General features: G+C 48.2%; 1 protein-coding gene across 1 annotated transcript in view; it reads right to left on the reverse strand.

Moving 5' to 3' along the window:
• Positions 1-6758: 6758 nt before the first annotated feature.
• NAT8L (N-acetyltransferase 8 like) overlaps positions 6759-20814 on the reverse strand; it is a 37862-nt gene continuing 23806 nt past the window's right edge. Inside the window, 1 exon segment of the mRNA XM_052780674.1 lies at positions 6759-15042. Within this exon segment, the coding sequence (XP_052636634.1) occupies positions 14675-15042 (368 nt within the window). The 3' untranslated portion in view covers positions 6759-14674.

Below are 20814 nucleotides of genomic sequence, written 5' to 3' on the forward strand. Positions count from 1 at the left end.
TAGTGGAAGGGGAAAAAAGAAACAATCATCTTGAACATTGTTCCTTACCTTGACCTCATTCTTCACCTAACACAAATTTTATACAATAATATACAACACTACAAGCAATAGCTCTGCAGCCTCTGGCCAGTCACCCGACCGCTTACAGAATGAGCTTTATAGCCTGCAAATAAACATGTAGTTGTTTACATACAAGGAGTGTTAGGCTATAGCACATTGATGAAAAAATATTTCTTCAGTTTAATCATACAACTTATACAAATAGTTTTCTAAGAATGAGTTTTAGCGTACAGGAAGGAAAATAAGACAGACTTAGATAGATTATTCTATATTAACATGCTCAATGTATGTTAAATCCATAGCTCTTACAGATCTGACATGGCCTTTTGTAGGGCCTGAGCGTCTGTGCTGTTTTCCCTTAAGACTTCTTTACATATGCAAAAAATACTGAAAATCTTTGTGGAAGCTCTGGTGACAAATCCTTTGACACTGTGACATGATGAAGGAACAAACCGTCTCAATGAATAATTTTGCAGTTTATTAGCATATTGAAGTGTTTTGATTAATTTTGCTTAAGTGAATGACAAAGGAACTGTTTTATCATGTACCCTGCTCATTTCACTATTATTTGTCCTATTGAAATCTATCTTTATTTTTAATTATGCATCGGCAGGGCACATTCCTAGGGCCAGAGATGTCATGACACTAATAGTAATTAAAAGGCTACTGTAGATAATCATGTGATTGAACTGTGCTTCTCAGATGTTCAGAGTCTAGGAAGACAAACAATCCCCTAGGGGGAAAGGATATTTATTTTTTAGACTACATGACTTGCAAGTGCTCAAGCTATCTGTTTGACTTCCTCATATTTGCTATGCAAACATAACATATAATAAACATAAATGACTCAGCATGAGAGTAAAGGAGAAGACAACAATATTGCTTGCCTCTCCCCCTTATTAGCTCTCCCAAAGCAATGCACACAATCTGGTTGGGCTCACTTCAAGTCATCTAAACATAGGGTGTCTCAAATGATACTAGATCCTTATGTTTAGCCAGCTGAATCATGTCCTTTGTATTTCTACATTACTATTCATATCAAAATCTATTGTGTTTCTGTTAGAATGCGACTGAAAAACTAGCATCTGCCTTCACTAAATGCAGTATTTCTGCAAGTCATAGTGAGGGAATCTTGCCAGCATGCCCAAAATCTCAAATACTGGTTTTAAACACTGCATAGACCTGAAGCAGGAAGGGGAATTGCAGTCCTCCTCCCGATGGCCAGACTGAAGGCGTTTGTATGTGATAATCATAGGTATGATCTGACATTTAGAAGGCTAATATTGCAAAGATAAGAAGTTCAGATCTAGCATCAGTGAAAAACACCTCAGCCTTGTGAAAATTTAATAGCATATCAAGGACATTTTTGCTGCAGTTTAATGTGCCTAAGTGCCAGCCATGCAAGTTTTTGCTGCCTGGGAACCAAAGTAGCACAACACCTACTGGAAATTGTTCACATTATTGCATTTGTAGAAATTAGTTTTCAGTGTGGGGGTTCCCCCCCCCTTTTTCTTTTTTTTTTGTTTTTTGCAAGGCTTTTCATTTTTTCATTTGTTCACCCTTTTTTCAGCTCCCCACCCTTCCTAGGACACTGATGTCCCACTTACCATTATCTGAAATAGAATCTGATGAACAGAGCTAATTTTTTTCTTGTATGTATAACAAACACCTACATAACTTAATGGGAATGGAGGTAGTGGTAGGTTAGTATAATTTTCCCTGTCATTTGAAGCCTATTCACCACCCTTCTCAATGCAAAAGGAGTATCTCCGATTGGGTTCTTTCTTACAGTGGACTCAGTGGAAGAGGTGGGTGTATAATATACATCTGTACATTCATAAGAGAAAAAAATGGTAGCTTCGTTATAGAAATACACATATTTTTATGAGTTGTTAGATTAATTGACATACATACACAGGCTAATAATAATGAAAAGCCTGTTTTAGGCCTCGTTCTTGCATTAGAGAATATTTTGAACAGAAAGCTAATATTTGCAATGTGAAGCAGAATCGCCTAAAATGTAATGTGGTTTTTTTTTTTTTTTCCCCTGTGGTTAACCTCAAAGTTATTTTAGGTGATGTTTTGCTGGACATACTGCACTAAAATGAAAGGAAGAACTGCTTCTCTGTCATGCATTTGTTTCTGTGTATATTCATGATGGAATTTACTTACAGTGCTAGCTGGAGAACGTTTGCCTTAGGGCCTTCACAGTGGCAGAAATAATCCTCCTCCCCCAGCAAATGCCATGCATTCAGCTTTAAGAGGCTTGGCAGAAAGTGTCCTGGTTTTGGTTCTTCTCACCCACCTTCTGAGCTGAAGCTGGAGCAAATTTAGCTATTTGTGCAGTTTTTACATGCAGCATGAGGTCATTTTTCAAGGCAGGGGGCTTTTGTCAGACCAAAGCAGTCCAAACAGGACTAACTACAAGAACCTCTTGGATTGCTCAGCTCCTCTATATCCATGAAAAAAAAAAAAAAAGGAAAAAAAAAAAAAGAAAAAAGAAAATCCGTATCTGAGGAGAACATCCAATCCTAAATTCATTTTCTGCTGTGATCTTCTTGGATTTGAAGGCTTGACCTTCCCCTTCTAATGACTGCAGTAGCTCTGAGACCTCCCAGTCTTTAAGAGCAGGAGGAGGAGCTCGTCACTGATGGGACATCAGAATGGATGGTTCTTCACCTTACATGCTAGGCAAAGGCCAAGAACAAGCATTTGTAAATGTTTGCGCATCCCTCCCTGTAACACTTTGATGCTGCTAGCGAGAACAGCCTTCCCTGTGACCCACTTGGTAGGTCCAGGTTCAGTACTGAACCTTCTTCCTCTTCCCCTTGGTGCTGTACCAAAATGTCTTCCTAGTGTACAACTACTTAAATGTTTTTTTAATGGTCCACTGGCTTCTGGCTTGAAATGTTCCTAAAGGAGTCACAATCTGTAAGAATAAGTATCTACTTTTTTATTTGTTTTCTTTACCTTTTCACAAAGAGAGCACAAAAGATTAATCTTGGAAGCCCATCTCATCACATGACCATTCTCTCCTATATTTGAGAAACAAGGTCTTTTCAGCTTAGAAGGCTGTAGGAGCTTCTTTTTTTTACAAAAAAGCCCACCAGATGTAAACCAAAGTTGTCCCTAAACAACTGAATTGGAAGAATGATCCTGATTTTTTAATGGCTATTATTCAGGGTTGGTGCAAGATAAAATATGAGTGATGATAACATATAACAAATAAAGAGGAGTCAAAGGTAATTCAGTTTGCTGTAGTCTTCCTTTCTTTCATCCCACTACCTCTCTCCAGAGACACACAAAGCAGCTGTTTGTTCTTCTTTTCCTACTCTATCAGTTCTTTCCTGTTTAGGAAAAAAAAATCTAAAAATAATTAGTTTGTAATATAAATATTAGTGGTGAGCAATTGATTTTCACACTCTCTCTAGTAGATGAAGCCACAATGCAGCTAACCAACGTGGCAGGAGCTGGACCAGACTAATGACCAACTGAGTTTTTGCAAGTAATTTGACTTTACCACAGCACCAAACCTTTGATTCTTTAACAACCAGAAGCACAGTTCACTGTTAAGGCTTTAAGCTTTGGTGACTGAATACAGTTACCTTTAAAGCCCCAATGAATATTTGCCAAAAAAACCCGATATGGTTTGTCCTTCAGCTTCCCTGAGTTCTCAGGTACAATTAAGCTTTTCTACAGAGACATCATGTTAGGATTTATCTCACCTTAGGTGTTTCTAGGACAGATATCTACTGCTGGGCTGGTCTGGACTCACCTTGGCCTGGTCACAATGGAGAGAAATGAGCAATTCTAGAGCCTGATTCATCTGACCCTGCCTTTGAGATCCGTATGAGAAAATTCATCTCTCTACAATGCTCATTCCTCTTCTGTTATAACTGACCTCAGGTGTTGAATTTACTTTATTGACTTTGCAAATGCAGTCAAGTACAGAAAAAATTAATAGGTTAATTTCTTGACAAATTTGACATCTTTTATAAGAAATTGTATTAGCACAAATGATTAAGATGGACCATGGTCCATCTTCCTCCCATACCAATAGTTGGTATTCCAACATTTTATACGTAATTGCTGTTGACAGGGCTGATATAGCTCTACAGATTTCACCTTGTAGGAAGATCAACCTGGAAAACTTTGCTGAGAAGAACTGCCCGGGCCTGAATGCATCCTGGCAGTAACACATAAGCGCTACGCCAAACCGTGGGCTGTGAGGACTTCAGGGAGCCAAGCAAACATCCTGCGGTGCCTTAGCCTGCTTGATGAGGAGTCCACTTCAGAAGGAAGCTTTCTCCAAGGTCTTTGCTTCCCAGAGGAGTGTGGCCATACCTTAAGATCATGGGGCAGTAAAAAGAAGCTGGTTTGCTTTGCTTCTTTGGCCAGTAGTGTTGTAAATAACTGCAATAAAAAATAATCTTGGGGATGGGACACCTTCACCCTCACAGGAATAATGAGGTTTTCCTATTTATTAAAATGGAAGAGCTGGTAATTGTGGTGCTTACATTTGTGTAACAGAGGGGGTGGGTGTGTGAACCAGGGAAATGCTTAAGGGAGTAGAGATAGAAATGTAACAGCGAGCTCGGTGAAAGGCTCCAAACAAGTGATGGAAACTTCAGGTTGACTCCTGCACGCCCTCAGGAGCACTCCAAGCAGACTCAGGCTGTTGCTAGATTTAGCAGCGGTTCCTTTGGCTGAAGCCAAGTAGACATGTGAGAGCTTTCTGTGGGATTGGCGGGTGGTGGTGGGATGGCTTGTAAAGGGGAGCTGCTGATGGAGTAGAAATGCAGCCTGGAGCAGCGAGGCTCGATGTCCTGCTACGTGACCAGACCACGCGTCCCACCGTGGTGGGCACACTCACCACGTTCACTGCCACAAGTGTGTCGCATCCCAAATATACCCTACCTGACGTACTCAGAATACACCTAAGCCTGTACTAAAAGAAACACAACCATAAGGCATAGGGTCATGTAATCTTCCTTCCTGCTGATCAGCCCTTGCTGCTGAGATAACCATAAGGAGGTTCAGTTTATGACTTCTGGTGAAACCTAGATATGAAATGACCCCAAGCCCTGTGGCTGTGGGGACACAGAGAAGACTGGAGGAAAGTTGTGTTGCTGGTTTGCTTTGGCTTTTTAGGAGGCATTGAGGTGTATATAGGTGTTGGGTGTGCTGGGGAGCCTGCAACAGGGAAAGGGATCATGAGGTCTGGTCTCTTCTAGCGCATGAGGCACATACCTGGGAACACAGGGCATGGGGGCAAAGTCCTTGTCCCCACGAATTTTAATTTTTTTATCTGAAGCGAGCCACTGTGAAGGGGAAGAAAAGGAGACCAGGGCAGGGATGTGTGGCCTGTTAGTGGAGAGTTAGAGCCCAAATAGTGGTTAACTGCGGTGTTTTAAGGCACACAGCACACTCGTAATACAGCTTCTAAAACTAACACAGCTTTTGTTGCCACCTTCCTTTTATTTCGCTAAGGCAGTTTTAGTGGGGGGGGGTTGTAGCTTTGGTATAAAATAAAGCTTGTGCACATGCATGAACTTGCAGCTGTTTCACCCCCAGAACCCCCCCAAATCCCACCACGTATCACTGTCAGTCCCAGAGGTGTATTATATACCCCTCCTCTGAGTGAGATACTGCTATCATCGGGTGTCTGCACATCTGGATAAAGCAGACAAGCAATAGGGGCTGGATCCATACGGCAAAGGCATTAACCTTATGCTCCACGTTGCTGCCTGACTGCTCAGCCAGATAACCCTGCACGTCCCAAAGCCTCAACCTGCACCGCTGGGAAGGTGATATAGCACCCAGTGCCCTTGCTGGGGGTGCTGCCTGGGTGATCTCCAGAGCCGCTTTGCCGGGGGGTCTTGCCGTTGGCTGGCAGGGCTCTCCCGGCAGCATTTATAACCGCCACCAAAACCTGCTTTTCAGGAGTAAACATCCCTAGAGGCCATTTCAGCAGCAATCAGCTTGTTCCAACCGTATCTAATGGGACCGAATGCTGGAGCCCCCGTTTCCCCTCCCCAAATCGGAGGCCAGCGCTTCCCTGCCTCACAGAGATGCTCAAGAGTTGGTCAGAAATAGCCTCATGGAGGTCCGACACACAAACAGTGGGGAACAGCCCATTTGTGCTGGTTTTTACTTAAGGAAATGCACAGGCATAGGGAAGAGAAAGGGGCTTGTGTGGCTTGGGGGACACCCACGGATGCATCTCCACCACAAAAGCATCCTCACCAATAATGTTCACTCTATGGCTTCATGTCCTCAGTGGCAGAAAAAAAGACACTGTACGGTTTTGTTTTGTCCTCTGCTCCAATGGGACATTTCTCAGGTGGGCTTTTGGGTGCGAGTGCTCAACTGGCAAATGGAGGCACGGGGCATCAGGCAGACCCGTGGCTGGTGGCCAGGGTCCCATCGCAGGGCAGCGCCAGCAATGCAATGCCCAGGGGTGGCTCCACATATACTATATGCAGCTCCGAGAACATTTACACTTCTGAATGTGTTAGCATTAGCCAGTGAGCTGGAACAGCGTGGAAATATAAGCCAAGGACATGCATGACACATAAAGATATCCCTATTTATCAATGAAAACAGGAACGAGTGGTGTTTGCCCATGCTGGAGCAGGAGCTGGAAAAGATGCAGTCACCGTCTGCACTGCGGTGTCAGTAACTCGACAGCAATACAGTTTAGGAAAAAACTGACATAAGTTTTAGATTTTATTCATTCGTACATTATTTACAGCAGTTGCTTTCATATTACAATTCTCTTTCATCTTTTCAGTTTTCACTTATAAAAAATTAACCAAATAAACCTTATATAACCAAATTTATCACAGCAGGTCTGGTTAATTTTCACAGTTACAGCGGCCATCAGGAACAGAACTTAAGTACCTACAAGTCATTCGTCCAGAGCACCTCGCCTGCCCCTGTCCGAGGACACCCTGCTGTCCCTCGAGAGCTGGCCGGCTCCCGGGGCTCTGCCGACGGAAGATGGAGAGACCACGCCGCATCGGGATAACGCTTTGTAGGCTGGAGCTCAAATGCCTAAAGCACACCAAGGGCTAACTCGCACACACGTTAACATGTCCTGTCACGCTAGAGGAACTGGTTTGTATCGATATGCCTTGACGGTATGCGGAGAGCTTTCCAACAGAGCTGACTCCTGCTTCCCTCCATAAGAAAATTATATTCATTCATTCTATTTTCTGCTGTTGTTGAGCCCCAGTAGTGCAGTAGCAGAGTACACTGGGGTACGAGACTGCGGCAATGAGCATTTGCCTTCCTCTGTGTGACTCTGACAGCTCTTCCTCATGGCTGTCTCTCCCACCAGGAACGGTATTTGCAATAATTCACCCTTAAAACTACGGTGAAAAACCTGCGCTGCGTAAGGACTTACAAAGCCAAAGAACGATTCAGGCGGAGGGATCCCACATGGGCAAATTCTCTGCCAAGGTGAAGTCCAGTCCCAGAGACCGATGGCCTTTCCTAGTACTTAATCCTGCTCCCCAGGTGCAATAGCAGCACTGACGCCAGTGTGTTCCTAACGGTATCATCTTCATTAACTATCTCCCTGTGCTCTCCCCCACGTGCTCATTTGCTTTACAGTGGTAATTATTGCTGTTTTAAAATATGTTCGTTTTTCTTTGAGGACTTGTAGCCACTTCCCGTTACAAAGTACAGTACATACTATGCTGAACATAGAAAACACAAGACTAATTTCACATTGGTCTTGTACAACGGTGAAGAGATGCAGAGTAAGAGGCTGTTCGGGGGAATCCGAGTTTCTATTTAGGCATGAGTTTAGCCTGTAAGCCATGAACTAAAAAGCCACTGCCTTAAACACGAGCAGTTCTGGTAAGCAATTTAGCTCCAGTTTTTTTTTTTTCAACCGACATTGGACATTTTCCAAATGCATACCACACATGTGCTTAACACTACCAAAAAAATATTTTTTTTTCCTTTACCTTTACCGCATTTGTCTCAAGAAGACTTTTTCTTTAATAAAATAACACAAGCACACAAACTGCTTAAAGCTAACGGCCCAGCACAATCATAAGTACAACTCACAAAGCAACAGATGCTTTGTTAAACCTAATTATATTTTTAAAAAAGCAAATATACATACTACAAGTCAAAAGGACTAAGCTTTGGAGGAAAAGAAACTGAAAACAACGTTAGCTATATGTTTATTACGCTTACACAGCAGTAGCTGCTTCTGCATTCAAACGTGTTACTTGTAAATAAATTTACAGTTGCATTACGTATTTGTTATGCTCTTGGTCTTAATAAGTCCATCTTCTACTATTTAGATGTTAAAAACATATTCTCTCCCGCAGCTGACCATCATGTAATACAAAGACAGCACTGAACAGCAATTTTGAACAGTCATTAAACTCCAAATGCTGACTTAGAGTTTGTTGTTTTAAATGATGCTGTGTTTTAACTAAACTCTGTTATTCAAACTATTCTCTTATTTTATTTTCAATGAAAGGTACTCCAAATGGCCATTCAGGTAGCAGTTTTGGTGGAAGTTAAGCATAATCTCTGTGCATAGTCTCTATTACTGAGGCATGCAAGAGCACACCATTTTTTTGCTCAAGATTCTGTGTGGATCTATTTTGAGGGAGAAAAAAAAAGAGAAAATTATCCTTTTGCATTTTAAAGCTTATTTAACAGTTTGCATCCCTTCGTTTTCTTTATGCGGTACAGTATATTCCACTGCAAGACTCCAGTTAGTGTGGAATTAAAATGCCTTTATTAAGCTTTAAATAGAGTGCATACCAACAGCATCACACTAGCGCTAATGAAACACAGGCTCCCAGCACACTGAAAATGAGATTGTTAATTCAGAGGTAACCGAAGCTGGTTCCTGCCTTTGTGTGTTTGGCAATTCGGAAATCCCTGCAGTCAGTCTCTATCCATTTGCACCTCAGCCAGAAAATCTGGCAAATTAAAAGGCAGCAGACCTGCATCACGGATGGATATGGTTCAGTGAGCAACGAGCAGCAGCAAGAATTGCGACAAGGTTTTGTAAAACCACAGTTCCCTTGGGAATTCTGACCACAGGACTTTCTGTTCTCACAGTTGGCTACAGCAAGAAAGGGGCCTGATCCCCCCCCAGGCACCGAGCACTTTCTGCTCCCGCGGCAGGCGTGCAGCACCCAGCCGGCACATCTGAACCCCAACAGCCACCTGCCGACCCTTAGTCCTGCTTCTCCTGCACAGGGACTATTAAATTCAGACGTCATGACCTAAAGTATCATCCTCATTTCCCATGGGGACGAACACAGGGGGGAAATGACTGTCCAGGTCCCAGCCCTCAGGACAGACGTCCCTACGGTCATTTACCCCCTGCATTCGCTGAAGGGCGATGCTGAAATGAGTCAAGATGCAGAGCTGGCCCTTGGGATTTTAAGAATTCGGGTGCATCCATCCTGCATATAGCAAAAGAAAAACGGCTTGTGCCCTGTGAGCTGTGCCGCTGGCTTTGGGGGTGCAACTGCCTCTGCAGCATCGCAAACGCTGGTCCTGCTTCTGCGCCCCATGCCACCCCCATTGCACGCTGCCAACCAGCTCAACCCTGCAGTGCTACGAGCAGCCTTACAGTTTCCAAATAACACTGTTAAATTCATCTTGCTTCCAACAAACATCTTTTAAAACAAGCCTGCTTCTCCCTGACGGGGTTGACTACACCACCAGCTACCTCCTTCCATGGTGGCCAGCCTGAAAAGCCCCACAGCCAAGGTACCCCGTGGTCGTGCATCTCTCCTCCCCGAGCGGGGAGTGCCCCGCAGCAGCCCCGAATTCCCCAGCTGCTCCCTGAGCCATACGTGCTACAGAGACGGGAGCGGATGAACCGTGCAGGTGAGAGCCCAGCTCCTGATGCTCAGTCCTGTGCGTGGGTACAGCCTGCATGCAGCATGCTTGGGGAGAGGTAAAGGCTTGCTCAGAAATACCGTCCCACATACTGCACAGTAACAGCGAGGTAAGGGAAGAGAACAGCTTTCGGCTGATGGCAGTGCCCCAAACTTTTCTGCTTCTCCCAGCAGAAATGAATTACAGCTGCCATTTCTAAGCATCTTGCAGGTGCTGCCTGCTTCACAGAGGGAAAATACAGCATGGATTTACGACAAATACCAGTTCAAGGGTTTCAAGTAAGATTAGAAACCACTTTCTTTGTTTGTTGGATTGCTCAGCATTATTGGCCTGGATCCATTCGGGGCCAAGCTTCCTACAGAGCTTATTGCCAAATATTGCATGTGCTTGAGATGCCAGTTTGCTCAGGGTGTGCAGGGCATTCCCACTCACTCCAGAGGGAATGGCCCAGGCTGTGCCGGAGGGCTGGGGAAGCCCCCAGGCTGTGGACCTCAGCCACGGCAATGCAAAGTCCCCCCCGCCCCCCATTTTTTTTTTTTTTTTTTAGATTTTTGGACATCACACCTGGTGCCTTCCCCAGTGAGCAAGGGCTCTGCCCCAGTCCCCTCTGAGCAGAGGCCACTCGAGCAGTGCCCACTACTGCACAGGGATTAGCAGAAAAAGCCACAACGCTAAGGAGAAAGCTGCCAGGCAAGGAAACTGCATCCTCAGTGCCACTGCACGGCACGCAGTGCAAGGCCAGCGGGCTGTGACAACCCACGTGCACAGCAAAGTAAAAGCAGGCACCTGGCACAGCTGGGGGAAGTTCCTTCGCATCTCCAACACATCCTCCACCCAAATCTGAAGTGGTCTTACTAGCCATGACATTTACCAGCTAAGGGTAAAACACAAGAGATGCTCCACTCTTCCCCACACTCCAGCTAGACGTGCCCTTGGAAGGAAAAAACCACCTCCCAACTCGCACTGATGTGAGTCTCTGTTGGAATTAAGACTCGACAACTGGCAATAGGATCTCAAGGAGTTTCTGGCAGTAGGTCCAGATCACAAGCTCTTTCGCTCAGGACCAAACCCACAACCATCTCGTGCTGCTCTGCACCCACCCAGCCGCTGAACTGGGATGGGGAGGGTCAGGAGGTGAGGGTCAAGCCCGGAGAAAGGGGGATGGGGAAGGTCCCGATGCAGGGCTGTGCCGATCACGGCTATCTGGTGCCAGAGAAGCAAGAAGGTCCCCAAGGGGGGCTGCAAAGCCAGTACTGGGGGGCACAAGCGATGAGCTGTGGGGTCTTTTCCATGCAGTGTTGTTTAAATCAGTGCACCCTGAAAGAGGCAGAGCAGACGAATGGATCCGCTAAAGGCGGTTCACCCTCAACACGTCACCCCGTGAGCTGCACCATGGTCTACCGGCACGCTGGCCCAGGCAGCGGGGGCAAGGCGGGCCGGACCCTGGGGAGGGCAGCGGGTGAGCCTGGCATGGTCCAGAGCCCAGGGGCCATGCAGAGCAGCGACTTTCTGGCTCCAGAGCTGAGCCTGAGCTATCACATTTAGGGAAACTTCCCATGAATGCAGATGAAACGACAGTATCGCTCGATTCTTTTAAGCCCAACCTTGTCTAATCCTATTCAGAGCCGCTCTGGGTGGGAAAGCAGCAACAACGCCGGAGGTCCCGTACCCCTGTCCCACTGCTGCTACCAGGGATGCGGCTCTGGCAGCCACGTGGGCTTTCCAATTAAAACCAGGGCTGGGATCAGTGCTGTTTCACCCACCAGCCCTCTCCATCTTCCAAGGAAAGCAAAACCCAGCCTACTTGGCAGCCAGCCCTTTTCTTCGGAAACGAGCTGTCCCGGCTGGAGAGCTGGGAGCAACCAGCTGGATTTTTTCCAAAGTGCCCTGTCACAAAGCAACTGGCAGGAGCGTTAAGGGAAGAAATTTTCTCAGCAGCTACCGACCAAGTGGCAATGACTCAACCCTTATCGGTGCATCTCCGGCATCCGGCGTGCCCGGGGAGGAATGCAGACAGCACCCTGAAAGCTGCACCTTTCCAAAGCACCTCTTTCCCAAGCAACTCAACAGGTATTACGATCAGATACTGTAATATCATCAGTTAAGGTTTACACGTTTTAAAAGAAAATACTGGTAACCTGATGGTACTTCTGCGTCTGTGGGATCTGGTGGGATTTATTCCAGGTTTGGCTTTTCTGACAGGATGTGGAGTTTTATTACAAAGGCACAGGTATCAAATAAAACCAGCAACATTCTTTTAATTAAATATCCCAATAAAAAAATTAACGCTCAATTTAGGCTTTACATATTCCTCCCTTATTAAGAGACTAGGTTTTGTTTTTTTCCCCTCTGGAAAGGTTTTAGTGCAGTGATTATATAGCAACAGAAAAATAAACTAAAAAAGGCACAAACTGTTTTGTGGTTTGTTTTTTTTTTTCGTTCAACTTTTGCTAACACTTTATATTTGTCTATTTTACTTCGGTTAATAAATCACTGAATGCAGCAAGAAAATATTCTGCCAATTTCTGTACACTATACAAAAACCCCTACCAACAGTACATTATTTCAGCTTCAGGAGAAATGTACAGCATAGAAAGACTTTTAAAAATATAGTGCCCCATACAGAAATTTTGTTAATTAAACTCACGGTCTCTTGCTACAGTGCCCTTCACCGTCCTCATTTCCCCCCTTATTGCTGGGACACACACCGGGACCCTGCCCCTCCGGCTCCTTACAGGCTGGACTGAGCCCGAGCCCAGCACCGAGCGCGCTGCCGGGGTTGTGCCAAACGGCCCCTCCATCCCCGGCACTGGTGCCCAGTCCACGGCCCCAGCGGGGATGGGGCGAGCCCCCTCCCTGCTGCTCTCCTTCAGCATCGCCGGGCACGTCTCAGTGCCGGGAAAGCTTTCGGCTGGAGAGGAAAGGGGACTGCTCGGTACGAGTGACACCCGGGCAGCATCCAGCAGGCGTGGGTCCGTGCTGCTGCCCCCCTCCCCGCCCGCCCCACGGCTCCTCTCCTCTCTGCACGCCCCACGCGGGCTCCCTTCTGGGGCTCTCCCGCTGATGCTTCCATTGTGTTTGCAAGCACAAGCGTGGTTAACGCATGCTCTACCCTTTCATCGGGTTCTTCATGATAGGTGGTGGTTCCCCCCCCCCCTCCCCCCACACGCATAATACTTCATAAAATAGTAACTTTTTTGTCGCCCAGGAACTAAATTAAAGGGGTTTTCCCTTTAAATGTATTAACAGAGCTGAACCCCTCCACCCACCCCAAATTAAGTGCAGCCAGAAATGGTTTTCTGTATACTTCTGATATCACGTTTTAAAAATTAAAACCTACCGCTCTTCTTTTTCCCCCAAGACGTAATTCATGCAAAGTTGCTATTTGTTTAAATAAGTTATAAAAGTTGATATCTCAGGCTAGAAGAAGCTGTAGTCTCGGTTATTCTTTAGTTGGCAGGCACTGTACATACATACCGGGTACAGACACATGCCGAATCTGCTTTGCATTGCTTTTTGCATTGTACAATTCACAAATCTGACATCATTAAAGCAGTTAATTACCTTTGATGGAAGGCTGCAGTGAGGCCATCTACATTTATCAAACAAGCAGCTGGATAAGATAATAAGTACGCTCCCCCCCCCACCACCCCGGTGCTCCCCAAAATGCTATTATCTGTCACACGTTGCTTCTCTGAAGTGGTTAGATTTGGTGCGCACATTAATGTGCAAATGTGTTGCCATAGGAACTGCAGCCTCCATTACGCCTCAATGACACCATTCAGCAAAAGCCAAAACTAAAAGTAATAACAACAACAAAAAAAACCCCTTAAAAATAAAATAAAAACAAACAAACGAAGAACCCCAAAAGGCAGCAAAGAGAAGGTCCAACGCACATGCGGAGTCTGGCCCAGGACTGCAGGTTACGCATGGCTACAGAACAGCGCAGGAGATATTTAGGTTTGATCTTAACTTCACACTATGGTACAATGGGGCTCAGAGTTCAGCCGGTCCGAGTCTGTGCTGGCTTAGGAAGGAGGGGGGGAATGGAGCGGAGTCGTGGTTACCGGATGCACCCAGGGTCTCTCAGACATTTGGCAGAATGAGGCACATCCAAAAAAAGTGCAACACCAGTGCCGTGGTGGCAGTGCGATGTGTTTGAGTGCGTGCACGCGCTTTCCTCTTCATGCATTGTAGCAAGCGGGTTGGGGTGGGGGGGGGGTTTACCCCCCACCTTTTCTTTGAAAACTATTAACCAGTAAATAACGGTAAGACGAATGCATATTCTACTTACTGGTGCATGAAATACTGAAAACTGCATTCAAGTAATATTTCCGCGCTATTATGAATGCATCACTATGTTATCTTACATTTGGAAAAGGAGAAGACTATGTACACCAGAGCAGTGGTACTATTTTGCAGTTAAGTTTCTGTGCTTTACGGAGGTACCTGGGAAGGAGAGGCCGCCGCTCCGCTCCGCTCTGCCCCGCCGGGTCGCAGGACTCCCAGCACCACCACCTACAGCATGCGAGGAAGGAACGCTCCTCGGCCGGACGATCGAGCTGCACGGAGCAAACCAAAAGATGACATGAGGGAACAAAAACTCAACCCAAAATTGGCAAATCAACAGTGACGAGAAATAGGAGGGTAATTTATTATTTTTGAAGGGGGAGGAGGAGGAAAAAAAGATAATTTTTTTTTTTTTCGTTTGGTTGGTTGGGTTTTTTTATTCTTCCCGCAGCTGCAGGCGGTAGCGGTGGTAGCGGAGCTGGAAAAACATTCTCTCCAGTAAGGAGCGCGTCATCCCCGGCAGGGCGTAATGTTCGACGACACCCACGTGCTTGAACCCCAAGGACTCGTAGAGCTTGTGGGCTGCCATCTTCACGGCCGTGGTTCCCAGCACGACGGAGGAGTAGTTGTTGAGCATGGCAAACTCCAGCACTTTGCGCCCCAGGGCCTTGGCGATCCCTTTGCCACGGTAGTTGGAGTCGACGGACATGCGGCGCAGCTCCACCGTATTGTCTTCCTCGTTGCCCCGTGCTGCCACGATTCCCACCACGTTGCCGTCCAGGACGGCGACCCAGAAGCAGGAGCCTGCGGGAGATAAAGCAGCACATGAGCACAAGTAGCCACTGGCTGCCCCGGATGGGCAAGGCAGGCAAAGCACCCGTTGACAGAACACACCGATGGGAGCTGGGCTTGGGGTCAGAAATCACCTCTCTGTCACATGTGGGGACTAACGGCCTCCATAAATAAGGACCAAACTTTCTTTTCCCTTGACACTGTGAAGGGAATGTTGTTCTCCCAAGGAAAATGCACAGGAAAGTCACTACAAACCAAAACAAGATTCCTAGGGACCTAGCGTTATGAAGTGCATTTGGCTGCCATCACAGAAGGGTAACAATCTTCAGCTCATGGTGGCACATGATGGGTAACTTCTGACCCGCATGCAGTCACGCTCTCCTGTCCTACCAGTAACTTCACTGCAGTGAGTCCCGGATCCCACCCAGCACAGCACAACCCATCTTTGGCTGCTTGCTGCATCCCACCTCAGGTCCCGGCGGTGGCACAGGCAGCCCCTTGTACGTTTTGCTGCCAAACTCCTCCTTTACTGGCAGTCACACCTTCCGGAGGCTCTCGTCTCCAGGTGAGCAGCTCGCCGGCGGTGCGGGCAGCACGTCACCGGGCTCATCACCTGAGAGCTGCCGATGTGCTCTGGGCAGACCTGCAGTCTCCAAAGCGAGCAGGGGCAGCTGCCCGCAGGCGGGGAGCCCACGGGGGAGAAGCACAGGGTGGTGCACAAAGCATCCTCGGCGATTTGAGAGGGCAGGATCCAACCCAGATGACAGTGAGGGGATGGAAAGGCTGAGCCCCTTTCCCCGGCGCTATGGCATGAGGCAGGGAGCCAGCTCGGAACAGGACGGGAGCCCCCATGCTGGGGCACGGGGAGGTGCTGGAGCCTCCCTAGGTCTGGGAAACCTGTGCCTGCTGTGGGCCAGACACCAAGCCATGGTCCCAACCTCTTTTTGGGACTCGTAAGGATGTTGCTTTTCAGGTGCAATGCAAGAGCAGCCCTGATGGCTCAGGGGTCCCAGTGGCTCCTCCTGCCACCCACTTCTCCACCCACGAGGACCTGATATGAAAGGCTAAATAAGTGTCTGCCTGGCTTGTTTCTGACCTCTCCCCATGCACGCCTGGATATGTAAGTGCCTCCTCCTCTTGCGGACTTCAGGAGCTCAGTGCAGGACTTGCCTAAGACAGCTTCAAATAGAAAATCCGAACTGGGCAGCAAGATGCTGGTAGTGAGAAACTGGGACCATGAAAGCCAGCAGAGCACCAACAGGGGAAAATGCCGTATACACCCCCCAGAAAGAGCATCTCCTAGGCACAGCCAAGATCGGGCTCACCCACCCCTTTTTCCCTGCAGGTTGGGGTGCTTGTGGCCAGGTCCCCCTTGCTTTGGAGCTGCTGCTCCTCCTCTGCTGGCGTGTGCCAGGCAAGAGCGTCTCGCAAGCTGGAAACATGGTGCTCAGGCCAAAACCATGTAGAGTTTCAGTGAGCAAAACCAGCCCATCCTTAATCGCACCCTGGTACTGGTCAGCAGGCACACTGCTCCAGGAACGAGGATGCGGCTTAACGAACAGGCTGTGCTTTTGGGGGTGCAGGGGGGTCAGCACTGCTGCTCTGCCATGGGGCTGAAGGCTTGGTAGGGCAAATGCTGCATTCAAGAGGTCAAAGCAAAAACCATGCTAATTAAAGTCCAGCATCCTGAAGGGCACCCAGCTGGGCTCGGGGCAAGTACCCCAAGGTCCCAAGCACTCCAACCACAGCCTCAGTTATGAAGCTCAAATAAAACTGGACCACTCTGGAGAGAGGCACCGATACCATCCCATCCCATCCCATCCCACTGCTTGTACTGGGCAACAAACATTAAACCCAATGCAGTTAGAAACTGCTGTGACTCTGGAACATTACAGCATCGCTTGGCTCCACCAGCAAGTGGACTTTAAAAAAAAACCAAACAAAAACCAAACAAAAATACCAACCACAAATGAAATTCAAGTAATTAATTACTCAGGTCTTAACTAAAGATCTTTACAGAAAGTCCTGGTGAAGGAAAAGTGTCTTCAATTGAACTGAAAAGACCCATGTTGTCAGCACAGGGCAACTGTGACCTTATCTTGGATATTGCTTAATTAACACCTAAGACAGCCACTATTCAATTACAGCAGCTAACGAGGGGCACTGACAGGTCTCTCACCAAGAAGGAAAGCACTGACTTTCAGTGCTCAGGAGGAACACGGCTTCATCCAGAGGAAGCAGACTCCATCACAGGAGAAACCCCTGACACGCTATGACCTGCCGCAGGCGGTGGCCTTCTTCCCCAGTGCTAAGCAGGAGAAAACCCGACTTGGGCAGCAGCTCCATCTTTAGCATCAACCCTGCCAACTGCCCCAACCCAAACGCATGGCACATCTCCGTAAGGACCGGCGTTAAACAGCCCAGGTGGGTGCTCAGGGGTGCACAGCACTGCTCCCCCTGCAAAATGGGGGGCTGGGGGGGAACTGAAAGAGGCAGCTCAGAGTCCTTCGTTACCGGAGGAGAGCAAATCACGGGGCGGCGGGAGGTGCATCCCTGGCTGCTGCCTGTGAGACAAATGCACCTTGTGACTCAGCGAAGCCGTCAGAAAAAGACGGCCGAGGTCTTCCGTGCTTCCCCGCGGCACAGCCCAGCTGCTGAGGAAAAGCCGGGCAGGGGGGCCTGGGCAGGGAACCGGCCCAGGTTCAACCCAGCACACCGGGCTCGTCCCCACCTTCAGAGCGATGCGCAGCTCCAGCGACGCTCACTTTTGCTCCCACTGCAAGTCATTACGCTGTCGCTATCTAGGTCAACAGCTAATTTTTAAAACACCGGGACCCATCTTGACCCATTTATCACGAGCAGTTAAGATGTCTCTCCTCTGCTGCTGCATTGACAGTGCAGCTCGTTCCCCTGCATTCACCCGGATCTCAAAACGTAATTTATTCAGACACGACCCCAGACGAAGACCTACAAGCACTGAATCCCAGCAGCCACCTTCCCTCCGAATACAAATCGCAGGGCTGAGAGCTGGCTGCTCTCTGCTCCGCAGCGCTGTTTTTAAACCGCTCATCACATGGTGGCTCTGCTCAACGCACCCCCCCCAGCCCATCCATCATGCCTGCGGCCACATGGCAAGCACACCACGAAACGGGGGCTGCAGTGATCCTCACCCCTACACGCACAGCCACCAATTTCAGCTCCTGCGGTGTAGTCCAAAAAGGGGGTTCAGGAGTCCCTCCATGTTTGGGGAGCAGAGCTCCCCTGGGGGTACATGGTGCCATCCCCAGCACCCACCCGGTCCTGAGGCAGCCCCAAAAAGTGCCACAAAGCAGCCATCAGCCCGTGCCCACCGAGCCACAGCCGGTGGCACAGCCACCGCATCTCATCCAGCCCTATGCGCAGCAAGTCCTCCTGGAGCTGCTTCTTCGGCAAGTCTGTCTCATTTTCCTCAAACCAGAGATACCAGCCTAGGCTCCTCTCAGCCCACGGTTATGCGATTGCTTCCCGCTTTTATTCCTGATTTTCCCTTCTCAGCAAGCACCTCTCCTCTGTGCCCACCAAGCCCAACAGGCTGCTAAAGCTCACTCAGCAACACTTCCTACATTTGTGAAACAGCACGTTTCTAGTATTTTTGGGTCTTCTGCCTATTTAAAACCCAACTCTGCCCGCCACGGCAGAGCCCACAAGGCCCTTCACACCCCCAGCCCCCTCTGACTGCCCTCCAGAATGGATGCCGTACCCTCACACCCATCCATCCCGGTGGGACTGCCACGGTTGCAAGCAGCATGATGGCAAATCTGCACTCCTTGTTAGTTTTTACTTACAACTTTAAAGCTTAATTATAATGATTTTGAGTTCAACGTGAAAAGAAATAGTATCTGGCACATCTCCCAGTGTGTGTTGTGCACGCAACGCTTATAATTAGCAGCAGACAGGACACATCTGCTCAAACAATGCAAGTTGTATTCGGCTCTTGTTTACACCAGTGCCATCACTCCCCAAGACTGTTACCCTGCTGCCCACCTTGCGTCTGCTCTGAGGATCGCTAGTGGCCAGATCCTTCAGCCTGCTAAAGACACCTCAAATTTCCAAAGGTGACTACAAGCCCAGGAGCAGCTTTCACCCGTGGTGTTGTCAAATCCCTCCTCCAGGGAGCTGCATCCCATTCAGATGGGGATTTGCTACCAAAAGCTGTTTTGGGGTCCCACCATGTACTGCTGACCTTGGGCTGAGACCTCCTCTCCTCTGGGCAAGCCCTCCACTTTCAGAGCAGGAAACCTGAAGATCTTCAGTTTGCTTTTTACCTAAACTTAACATGTTTTCAGCAATCCTACCCAGCTGCAGTTCCTCACCATATCCACTCTTTCAGCAGCACTTACTCTGGAGCAAGGTGAAAGCACCCTGGGAAAACCACCCCACATTGCCACCCCCCAGCGCTGGGGGGGTCTCTTCCCCATCTTTTCTGGACTGGCGGGATTGACTCAGAGCCTATCTTGTTTTTGCACTTTTTCATACCTAGGATGAAATAAAATTAACTTCATCTCACCTGTCAGTAATGAGCAACAGCCTTGTTTGCAGTGCTATTAATAGCAGGAGCCAATGTTTTACTCTCTCACGCAGCTATCTGAAAATAATCACTGCTGCAAAGATAAACACAAACCCTGATGGCTACAACTCTCCCTGCCCTTCAGATACTCATCTTGTGGCAGCATCTGCGTCTCTGCCTTTGCTGTCATCTGCCTCCATCATCTGGGGTCCCACTGTCAACTCATCACTACGGTCATCCAGAGCCCTTCCAGCTCACTCCAAGGTCTGTTCTTCCTGGATGCCTTGCATTTAACCACAGCTGCCCCGTGAACACCACTCCGGAGTACTAGAGGTACCTACTGGATTCATTAGCTGTTTCCAGCCAAACACCAAGCCTCTCTGCAGGACTGTCCCTTGCCTCCTGATCCCACCTGGCCCCTCCAGGCTGCCAACAGGCGAAGGTGAGGAGAAGCAGCCATGGAAAGCCCACCACCACCTTGCTTAGCTCTCTCCACTCCCCCAGCCCGCTGCCTCACCATGCAGAGTCTCCACTTCAGGAACTCACAGGCGAAAGCTGTAATAAGGGAAGAAATTTTTTACGATGAGAGCGGTGAGACACTGGAACAGGCTGCCCAAAGAAGTTGTGGATGCCCCATCCCTGGACATCTTCAAGGCCAGGTTGGATGGGGCTTTGAGCAACCTGGTCTAGTGGAAGGTGTCCCTGCCCATGGCAGGGGGGGTTGGAACTAGATGATCTTTAAAGGTCTCTTCCAACCCAAACCATTCTATGAAAAAAAAAAAAAAAAACAACAAACCAAACCCAAAACTTGGCATGCATGCATCTATGAAAAAGGCACAAAATGGCTGTGATGTGCGTAACAAGGAAGATGATTTTGGGTTGTTCATGCTTCACAGCAAGGTCAGCCGTGGTTCCTCAGCTGATGGCACTTAGGGCCTGAAAGCACACATGATGGCAGTGCCTTTCTGTTCTAAATTTAAGGATGATTCCTAGCTATTGAGGACCAAAAGAGAGCATTCTTCTAATCCGCCCACCCCTCTCCTGCAGCGCAGGCTGCCCTCAGGCTCCACGTACTGCTGCCGGCCCCAGGCCCCGAGGACTTCTCCGGAGTGGTGGCACCGCGCTGGCTGCTTATCCTCCACCTAAAGCACCCACAGCTCCTCTCCTGCCCAAGGAGGGCATGCCCTGCGATCCCCCAGCTGTGCTTGCAAGCCTCCTCCCCGCTCTCCTCCACCATC

This window comes from Harpia harpyja, chromosome 2 (genome assembly GCF_026419915.1).
Source record: "Harpia harpyja isolate bHarHar1 chromosome 2, bHarHar1 primary haplotype, whole genome shotgun sequence".
NCBI lineage: Eukaryota > Metazoa > Chordata > Aves > Accipitriformes > Accipitridae > Harpia > Harpia harpyja.